Source organism: Antennarius striatus, chromosome 10 (assembly GCF_040054535.1).
Source record: "Antennarius striatus isolate MH-2024 chromosome 10, ASM4005453v1, whole genome shotgun sequence".
NCBI lineage: Eukaryota > Metazoa > Chordata > Actinopteri > Lophiiformes > Antennariidae > Antennarius > Antennarius striatus.
Window position 1 is genome coordinate 22210100 of NC_090785.1, and position 11163 is coordinate 22221262.

The following is an 11163-nucleotide window of genomic DNA, read 5'->3' on the forward strand; positions in this document are numbered from 1 at the left end:
AGACGTGAGAACGAAGCCGGTGGTGCGGAATCAAGACTTTTATTTCACAACATAGACCTTTTTTTTCCAGTGGCCCTAATCCTCCTATGTAACTCACACACGAAAACACACATGTATGTATTTAAATTACATAGACATGCATTAACATGTAGTCTATATATCTTATTACTTTAGTAAACCCTGCAAGGATCAATAATCATAAATAAATTTCCCATAATATATAGCTACAATATAGCAAGCAAGGATCAACACATTAAACTATACTGTATTTGGTTTTATTGAGAAAATATATGCAATACAGGAAACGTCAAAGCGCTGCTTTCTGGCCTCATCGATCGTTGTGTGGCTGCAGTACAGACAGCCTACCACAGGGGGCGCTCACGTTCCCAATGAATGAGCGGAGAAGAATGAAACGGTTTTCGGAACAATTGTCCCGAAGGGTTCGAAGCCCCATGGGGCCACATTCAGACATCACTACCGGGGCCCCTACTGCGCTCAAATTGGTGGGTGTGCACCGCTTCTAGAGAATCACTGGTCTAGTCTAGTGTTTATATGTTTTTCTTTTGATTAAAAAAAAAGACTATTTACTTCCGGGTTATTTCTTTACCCAGGAAGTTGCACATCCCGCTGCTTCCTGTCATGTGATCAGTTCGATTGTTTGGGGACGCGCGTCTTTCAGTGTTGGCGGGTATCTGCAGACGGAGGGCCGCGTCCGAGGATCTCTCTGGATTCTTCTGAGTTCCTGGTGTTGTTTCCGTTCAGAATGTCAGACCGGCGCAGAGACGGAGGACCGGACGTCTGGTGAGTGTCGTGTCTCACGTCTCATCGGTTCTTTCCCTGCTGGAACGACTATTTCGCTGTTTTTGGTGTTTTGAAATGGACACCCCACACCTTGGAATGGAAACCTACGCGGTTCGATTCCGGGATGACTATTGACTATTCCGGATTTAAACTACCTAACTTCAGTGTTATTCTACCCGTAACGTGTCCTAAAGTGTTATTAGGAAAGATAAAAGTTTTGAAAAGTCAAACAATTGTATGGATTTCAAAAACCATTCAGCTAGCTCTACCTCCAATCGAAGGTGTAATACGGAAATTAGAAAGCCTCGTTTGGGTTCCTTAAACACAGGAGCTGGGGCCCCTCAGTGGAAATATAACTAAATCACTTTAAAGGGTGTTGAACATCCCACTTCCTGATAATCAGTGGATTGTAACCGGTTTTTGGCGTGAATTAAGAATGTAATTTTTGAGTTGTGATTTAGGAGCCCAAAGGACCATGGGATTGTCCAAGTTTAAAAAGTCTTGAACGCTGATACACATTTTTTTTTAATCATGTAAAGACAAGTTATGGAATGTCAACATTGATATTTGAATAATACTGTGTTGACAAATGTAGTTCAGTCTTTCCTTTAGAATTTTTTTAGGCCACTATAAAAAAAAAGGAGAGGCGTGCGTAATGGCAAATGGATGCTGATGGCACAGCAGTCGGTCTAGGTTAGTTTTTGATTTGACTTAAAGCCGTTGTGAGGAGAAGGTGGCTAAATTCCGTGCATTTATTTATTGTATAAAAATAACTGACTTAACAATACTTGTGATTTATTGGCACACAATGTGTGTGGTTGGCTGCTGCCCTACATTCTTCTGGGCATCATTTGAAGGGCTTTGTGACAAGAAGACTAATTAGAGAAATCATCAAGGAGATTCTCAAATGCTGTTCCTGAAAACTGTTCCAGAGGTCTGTCTTCACCAACCAAAGGATTAAAGCTTTATTAGTCCCCTGTAGGGGGAATCGTTTCCCCACTCTTGTTGTCAGCACTCATTACACACACAACCTGATCAAAATTTTAAGACCCACTGAAAAATTGCAAGAATTCACATTTTTGTCCTTTCGGATCTAAACAAGGTTCTAAGTAGTGCTTCAAAAAACATGAGTAAGCAATTTATAGAACACAACCATTAAACTCAATTCAGGACACCGATGCTCAGATCTTAGACAGGAAGACAAATGGTTTAAGAGAGGAGTGAAAGAAGCCATCTCTGAAGGAGGGGGGGGTCTGCGACATCACCTTTCGCCCATTTACAATCACGTCTTTTCAAAACTCCAAAAAGACTGTCTCAGCAGATTCACCCAGGTGATGCATCTCATGCTAATGACCCTCATTCGTTAACAAAGGCTCGGTGAAACTCACAGATGACCCCCTTTGACACTCCCTGGAACCCCCATCAACTGTCGTTGAGGAGCCAGACAGGTTTCAATGACCACACCCACCCAACAGAACCCGGAACTATCTTGCTGTGAGGCGACGGCGCTCCCCACTCTGTCACCGTGTCGCCCACGCGTAAAGTTTTTATTTAAACACAACCTACTGAGAAATCACTGTTTTCCCAGGTATTTATTTACATCTAGTTTGAACACAGTATTCGGGAGGTGTGTCCAGGTTAACTCATGCTGCATTGGTCATCCCCTGTTGTCCTCAAGTGCACATAAAACGTTCCCTGTCGTCAGCCTCATGGTTGTTTTGTGGATGGTTATTGACTAAACACAAAACACTCATTTGTGACCTGTTACTCATGTAAGTCTGTAAGTCAGGGGGTCAAACTGTAAGTCAGGGGGTCAAACTCTTTTTCATCGAGGGCCACATCAGCATCATGGCTGTCCTCAAACGGCCAAATGTAACTTATAAATGTAGCTAAATGTAACTTGATGTAAAGTAAAATAAAGGAAACTACTCCTTAATGTTAAATAACTGAATTTATTACTTATCCAAGTTACAAATGTTACAGTTGGACAGAAAAAAGTGTTTCTCTGTTCTAACATAAATCATTTTAATCTGTCAGGTTATTAAACCCACAGAACTCCATCAATCAAGGATCAAACTATCAATGAATAAAGAAAGATAACATCAGACACAAGTTAGGACGTTAACTTTGTTTAAAACATTTCTTCCAAATCAAATCACACTTTCGACCTATTTATTTTCAGACATGTTACTTTTAGACCTTTGATGCTCTCGAGGGCCACATTGGTCCCGCGGGCCTCGACTTTGACATGTGCTGTAAGTGGATCACACAGTAGAGTTTGAAGAGCAGGTCTACATTCTAACACACCCTCGAGTTCTCGGTGAAAAAGTTTCTTCATTTTCTAAAGGATTGGGAAAAAGAGTCTTAAAGTTTTTCAGCTTGTGTCAGTTCAACAATTTTACGACTTGTGGGTGTCGATTCACCTTCATCCTGGATTCAAGAATAATGTTAAAATACAATGATGGCTGATATGTTGTGGTTACCCTGGTTAGAGTTGGGTCACTATGTCAGCATAATAAAACTACCCATTCCCACAATTGACAGACATTTACAATCAAAGTCTAAAAGCAGTTAATCTAGTGGGATTTTTTTCTGTATTTCTGAATAAGTAATATCAGATTGACGGTAATAAATACTCTGTATGTGCCTTCATTCAGGAGGAAGAATTTTATAGTGAGGTAGTTTTGAGCGATGGAGAAGAGGACTAGTCTTCAAGAGTCACAGTTAAAAACTGTCATACAGAGATCTGTTAAAGTGTGTCACACTGTCCACTTTGTGTTCTGGGCCGGGTTCTTCACATTTTTGCTTGATGCTGACATAAAACAATGCTCAAAGGAATATATGTAAAAGCAGAAGCAAAGAAATTAGGCTGTTTCCCAACTTTACAAGGTAACAGGATCACAAGTTCATTGGGTTAGCAATTCTATTTCTTAAATCCTGTTGCCAGCAAGCTTTGCAGCTTCAAAGTTTGATTTGAGACCTTGAGAATTGGCAGTGAGGAATATTACGGTTCTTTTGTTAACAAATGGTTGCGTTGGTTTTGTTTGTTTTGTTCAGGAATTGTGAAGGTAAAGACAAGATTGTATACATTACATAAACTTGAAAATGGATGAATTTGACCCAAAATTGTTATTAACAAGTTGTAGATATCTTCATTCACAGACATGAGATATGTATAAGATGGAATGATTAAATCCAGTTCTTCACTGTGTACTGTTTCATAGTTACGGCCCGTCTCAGTGGTCCTACCGCAGGAAGAGGGGCATCGATGGAAACCTCCGGCCCAACAGAAAATCAGATGACAATGAAAGAAACAGTGGCTCCAATGACGACAGCTCCAGCCAGTCTGATGTCAGGCATTCCAGGTAAACACAAGCAATGTAATGTTATTTAATCAGGTTTGTTTTAATTAGAAGGCAGTAAGATTTTATTGTCAAATAGACTCACCGGCCACTTTATTAGGGACACCTTCCTAGTAGCAGGTTGAGTACCAGGTCCTCAGTTTGGTTCACTTTGACATGAGAGAATGAGAAGCCTCAAAAGCCCCTAGGTTAAAACAATATTACAACCAATAGACATGCAGACAGTTCCTGTTCATTATTGATTATAAGTTACAGAAACAGCAATAAAGTATGAAAAGAAACGTATAAGTCACGAGTACACATGAAGAACGTCTTTACTATGCAGGTGACACATGGGTCTCAGCTGATGTGTCCTTCTGCCCCCTAGTGGTGGTGTCCTGAAGCACAGCTCGTGTCTCAGATTGACACTCGGATCGCAGACAAAAATATGGACCGAGATCAAAGTACTACTGTAATGTGATTGAGGAATAATGTTAATTGAAATCGCTTTTGACTATTAAAAGAAAAACTGATTTTTACAGACAAATCACAATACAGAATTTGACAGTTTAGGTATCAAAAGAAAATACAGCCAGAATGTCATAAGCAGTGATCTTCCCACTCCGTTTAGTAACTGGGAAAGACAAATAAATGAAGATTAATGATTACATACAAAAAAAGTCTATTCTTACACAAACAAACTAAGCTTTGCAAACCACTGTAAGACACAGGATGACTGTATTTCAGGTCAGGGAACCAGACTTTATAAAGATCTGTTGTTGAACAATGAGGCGTGTCTGCAGTTCATTCCTTGAGGCAATGTAGTTTTCCTAAAAGAGCAAAATGTTTTTATGGAAGCAAAAGTGAATAATTTAAACAATGTTTGCTATTAGAATAATGAATACCTGGGAGGTCTAGCACACAATGCAGAGGATCCAGTGGTATTGGAACACCTAACAGTACAGCTTATTCACAAAATCTCATCAGCAGTACTGTCACCCCCCCATGACCAACAGCAATGTCTGGAGTGACTGGTCTCAGAATTACATTTCTAGCAAGGAGAAGTGTTGGAATAGATATAAATGAGTTAGCGATGTGGAAATAGCCTGAGCCCACACCCATCACTGGACTTGCACCAGGAGCTAGTATGACTAAGCCACTGTGGCTCAGTTAAAAGAATTGAGTAAGCCAAAAAAAGCCACACTCTGTGCCCAAGACAGTGGTGCAGAGCGCGGACGACCAACGCTCCGTGTGGGGGGGTCCGGGGGTCATCCCCCGGGAAATGTTTTAGAAAATGGGGTTGTTTTCCTGCATTCTGAGGGCAAAACTTCTGTTCAGTTTACCTACAATACACTAAAGTCAACAGTTGAAGCTGAACTCTCTTTATTTCTGTCCTACTTTATGCAGGAATGAATGTGAGATTCAACCATTGAAAACTTCATTCACTCTGTGAAGATACAGTCATACAAAATATTACTCAATGTTTACCTGTTAGTTTTACTGAGACTCGAAGACATTTTAACTTTGACCACCACCAACACCATTGGTATGCCATAGTTCGTTTTTTTTAATTCAATAACATGATTTTTCATTTCAATTTAAAAAGGCATGAAAAACATCAAGTGAGGTGAAAACACATTTACATGCATCGCTGGTTATTCCTGCCGGTCATAGGGAACAAAAGTCTAAGACTACAAACAAGTATTGATAATATCTTTCATTGACCTTCTGATCGGTCTGTCACCACTCCCCCCCCTCTCAGCATTCACCATTTGTTTATTAATGAGGACTTTAACACAAACTCTACTATAAAACACTGGATTCTTTTGATCGATCGTCCTCGCCTTGTCGTACACCAATTCGCGGGTTCAGCTTGTAAAAAAACAATATTTTGTTTTTCATTGGACGAGAGGAGGTCATGACCCGAGTGCATATTTAATGTTTGGGAGCGTTCGGGTCACTTCGGCTATTTCCGTTGGCATGCTTCGGCTAAATTCCATCGGCATGCGGAAATAGCGGCGCTATTTTCACTAGCGCCACTCGCTAAAGGAAATTGTGGAAATAGCGAGCGCCGCTAGCGAGCGAAAAAGTTGTAAGTTTTAGCCTTTTTTCTGTAAAAATAAGAACGCGTCTGTGGCTACACAGTCTGAAAACCTTGTAGCCAATATGGAATTTACTTCGCCTATGGCGTAGTGGTGAATGGCTAGCGCAAGCCCAGCATCAGGAGAAGTGGTCGAGTGTGATTCCTGGGCCTGTTCAGTGGCGTGGTACAGAGACTTTATTAGGACTGATTGGACACTTTTTAAATCAAAAATATGCCAAAATAAACTAAATTTTAAATTTCATGTATGAATTGGTTGACAAAATATCGGAATGAGAGGTCTTTGTTGGTCCTGGGGACAGGAATTTCAGGAGCCGGATGGCTTCTACCCGTCAGCCCTTTTTTGAATTTGGATGACGTTGCGAATGTGATGAAGGTGTGAAGTCTGTTGTAATAACGTGTCAGAAAAGAAATCCCACTGAATAAGTAAATACCAATAAATAAGGTGTGAAGTGTCTGAAGCAGCAGTAACTTATGAATCTTCAACTGTCTTTGGTTCTATTGTATTCTTTATGTAATTATGATTTATATAAGTGTGTTTTGTCCCTAGTTTCACAACACCTGAGAGCACGAAGCCGGTGTCTGGCTATGCTAAACCGGCTGACTGGGGGAGTCAGGTAGAGGATGAGGAGATGAGGAGGGACGTGCATAGAGATGTGCAGCGGTAACCAAGCCTACCATTATTATTGTTATTATTAGCGGTTTTATATGTAAGCCATTCAAAGCTTCACTTATTGATTAACAGTTACAGACGGAGGATACTCGCCACAGAGGTCACCCAGAGAGAGAGAAGAGCTTCGTCTGGTTCTTCTGGAAGGTATATCATGTACTTCAGACTATAATCTTTTTTTTTTTCCTCACGTTCTTTATTTTGTTTTGTTTTTTTCTGATGAAGAGTGACTGAAGTGAGGGAGGACTGGGGGGTGACACGGATGTGATATACGTCTCGATGAAGAAGTTTTTTTATTTGTTGCAGGATACTGCTACAGGCACCAAACATATGGAGCCTTTTGGATGTTGTGACATTTGTGTGCTTGTGGGAAGGGGGATATCACTAATTGAATCATGTAGAATGCTTTTTGAATGAGTAATTTTTTTGAATTACCCATCCGTAGTCTGAACCCAGATTCTGAAACCAATCATACGTCTGTAGTAACAGTACAGTAGAATTATATGTTATTGTAAAAAAATGTCCTTTGGGATCAAAAAGGTATCTACATAAAATGCTTCCTACTCCTTTGATAAGTACACAGTATAAAAGTACAGAACAAAGACTAGAAGAGGTGACTGTTGTGGACCAGGAAGTAGCAAAGATTAGTCAGGATGAAGTGAGGAGGGCATTGAAGAGGATGAAGAGTGGAAAGGCAGTCGGTCCTGATGATATACCTGGTCTAGAGACAGTGTCACTGAAGAAAAGACAGGAGACAGAGCTGTAGGTAGCAGAGATGAAGATGCTGAGGTTCTCTCTGGGAGTGACCAGGATGGATAGGATCAGGAATGAGTACATCAGAGGGACAGCACATGTTAGAGGTTCTGGAGATAAAGTCAGAGAGGCCAGACTGAGATGGTTTGGACATGTCCAGAGGAGAGATAGTGAATATATTGGTAGAAGGATGCTGAGTTTTGAACTGCCAGGCAGGAGGCCTAGAGGAAGACCAAAGAGGAGGTTTATGGATGTAGTGAAAGAGGACATGAAGGTAGTTGGTGTGAGAGAAGAGGATGAGAAGACAGGGTCAGATGGAGGACACTGATTGGCTGTGGCGACCCCTGAAGGGAAAAGCCCAAAGGAAAAGAAGATGAAAGTACAGCAAACCTTCACGTTTTTATGGTTTGACAGTGTGTGTGTGTAGTTGAGTGATGTACCTGTCTGTCACAGCTGCGACTCCAGAGAGGGTGAAAACATGGAGACCGATGAGGCCGTGTTACTAAGAAGACAAAAACAGATAAACTATGGCAAAAACACGCTGGCTTACGATCGATATATCAAAGAAGTCCCAAGGTAGGTCCACACGATCACACACAATTCTGTCCATATAGGCCTGAGACTCATCAGACACGTGCAACATAGCTGAAATTACTTCTGGGGTAGATCATCAAAACAAGTAGGTAACAGAGTAATAAACACCTGAATGTTGTCTCGTTTCCCCCCCTTTCCTCTCCAGACACAAACGCCAACCAGGGATTCACCCTAAGACTCCCAATAAATTCAGAAAGTATAGTCGTCGCTCGTGGGATCAGCAGATCAAATTGTGGAAGGTGAAACTGCACGCCTGGGACCCCCCCACAGAAGGGGGCCAAGACAAAGTTCTCGATAACATGTAAGGAGAAGGTCATCTGCGTATGAACACGTCTGTACGGTTCTTGAACAGCTCTCGCTGATCGTCACGTTATTTTATCTGTTCCTCCAGTGACGCTCTGGATCTGGATGATGTGATGGACATCCAACTGGACTTCCCAGAAGATGAGCCCATCTCTCTCACCAGACATGAACTTCACAAGGGGGTGAGTTGAATTGTAGCACATCTAAGCGACCTACGGATTGTAACTCCTGGGGTTACAGTAAACACAGGCTTCTACTGTAATGGTTTGAGTTGTAACAATTTTCTGAATTTTTTGTGTTGTAAAATTTAAAACTTACTTAACCATTACATGTAACTTGCATAAATGACAATTTTTCTCCAATCATTTTAATTAATATTGATAAATTCTTGTGAATTGTCTAAATCCGTTGAGAAATTTTGAGGGGGGGGTTAGGCTTCTTTGGTTTCTTGTCAATTAAATTACAGTATTTTCCGCACTATAAGGCACACTGGCCTATCAATGAATGGCCTATTTTTAACCTTTCTGGTGTAAAAAGCTCACTGGATTATAAGGCACACTGTCGGTTTCTGACAAACGAAAGGCTTTTAGGTGCGCCTTATAGTGTGGAAAATACACAACCCTTACAGCCCTATGATCACGCCCCCGTGATCAGATCACATGATGTTTTTAAACCATTCTTAACAAATAATGTCTGTCGTGGATTGCTGTGTTCATGTTTACGTGACAGTAGAGATGTGAAACTGTCTTCTGGTTTTTATTTGGAGCCGATTGACCGCGGAAAACCGGAGATTTGATCGTTTACATTTGATCTATGACAAGCGGTTCAAACGGCTCCTTATAATTAGATGCAGACGCCGTGTTTCTGTCCATGTAGTCGCCATCGTACAAGCAGTGATGCATGTATTCACGTGATGCAAACACGTTCCGTGATTGGTCCATCTTGTCATGTGACACAAACGTCTACATGACGCAAACGACTATGCGCATGATTTACGCATTTTTATGCGCGAATCGTGTGCATAGTCTTATTTTGAAAATCTCTTTGAAGAGTGGCACAAATGACACAAACTGTATATAACTATGATAGAAGCCTATGGCAAACTTTTTGGAGCTCAAAATCAATTGATGAGCTTTTTTTTTTTTTTGGTTTTTATGTGCAATAAAATACAATTTTTCCATTTCCGAATTTGACTGTTTAAGTCTATTTTGCCCCAATTTGTCGATATAAAGAGACATAGATGGCAGTGGAGAAGTTGTAAAGACGAAGTCAAGCTTGAAGTATCAATTGTGAACTGTAAATATTGTAAATATGAATATTACCTGTAGCTAGAAAATAAAGTTAGAACTGAAGAGAAGTACCTTTTATAATATATTTTTATTGTTTTATTTTTTGATCATTCCGTGATTAATCGTTCAGTCATCTTCGCTCCTCTCTTTTTCAGGATGAAGACTATCTGGGGACTCCAGTCAAACTCCAGAAGACTGACAGCACAGGGGGGGACACTGACAGGGCCTAGCTTCATTGTATCTGTGAACGTGTTCGTATGCCTCGAATGATTCAGCCCATCTCCCAACAACACCCCCACTCACCGCTCTCCATGTTAACATGAGTGAAACTCTTCTATATGCAGATGCTGTGATTTGTCTAATCAATGCAGAATCTGCACAACCCCCCTCACCACGCGCCTCAACTGTCTTATTTTGTAAAAAAAAAAGAAGAAGTGGCATTTAGTTGTTGTTTTTTGTTCATTTATGCTTCTTACCTTTGTTGGGAAACTTCAAAAACATTTTGTCTTCTCAGGGAGATTTTACATTTGTATGTTTAATTATATACCACAGGGCTCTACTCTGTTATCTGCTCTATCAGACGTCACTCATGCAGATGTTGAATTACCGGTACATCCTTTACAGTAAAATGCCCAAATAGGTCAAAATTTATCGCAATAAAAATAATTCTTCAGAGATTTTTCCTTTTAATGTTTCATATTGAATGCCTGTTATAATTACTCCACGGCACTACAGTCTGAGTGCTCTGGAGCGTTGTGTCAGTTCTTTAGGGTGTTTTTTACAAATGCATTTGTCTTTTAACCCAAATGTTCCTGTGTTTATCACTCTAAGCCAAAAATTACAAATAAAAGAAACTTCTTTGTGTTTTCTCACCACAACATCTTTGATTGTCAGCTGAGGAGAGTGTTTTCATCCTGTGTGTTAGCAGATTATAATGTATGAAATGAAAAGGTTGTCATCATGTTCCTGCGCAACTGATGCAGTTCATTTAACTTGTGTCTCTGTTCAGTTGACAATGGGTATTGTGATTGTTGTCCGTGTGTTTCTGCAGGATATGCAGGTAAACAGTAATAAAAATAACAAGATTTGAACGAGGCAGTCAGAGACGGCAACACCCCTCTGCACCCCTGAATTCAAAATTTGATATTTTTGTGCCTCTGGCTTCGTGAAAATGTTGCTTTTTGTTTATTATATCGCATCAGGTTTCAGAGATGTGTACCTAAAAACATTTGACCTTGACCTAGTTTTTCAGGGTCAAGATTGTGATTTTCTCATTTTCACCCCCTTGCCTCCATAAATGAAACACCTTTT

At 40.5% G+C, this 11163-nt stretch overlaps 1 protein-coding gene across 2 annotated transcripts; it reads left to right on the plus strand.

The window, feature by feature from the left end:
* Window positions 1-642: 642 nt before the first annotated feature.
* Window positions 643-10730, plus strand: slbp (stem-loop histone mRNA binding protein). Of its 2 annotated transcripts, none has more exons than XM_068325606.1 (8): window positions 643-801; window positions 4026-4166; window positions 6794-6907; window positions 6989-7060; window positions 8120-8242; window positions 8406-8561; window positions 8652-8745; window positions 10008-10730. In XM_068325606.1, exons 1-8 carry the CDS (start codon window positions 764-766, stop codon window positions 10080-10082), a joined length of 813 nt encoding a protein of 270 aa, XP_068181707.1. In that variant the 5' UTR covers window positions 643-763; the 3' UTR covers window positions 10083-10730. The 2 variants fall into 2 exon arrangements, with proteins under 2 accessions (XP_068181707.1, XP_068181708.1); XM_068325607.1 differs by having other exon boundaries at window positions 6995-7060.
* Window positions 10731-11163: the final 433 nt, after the last annotated feature.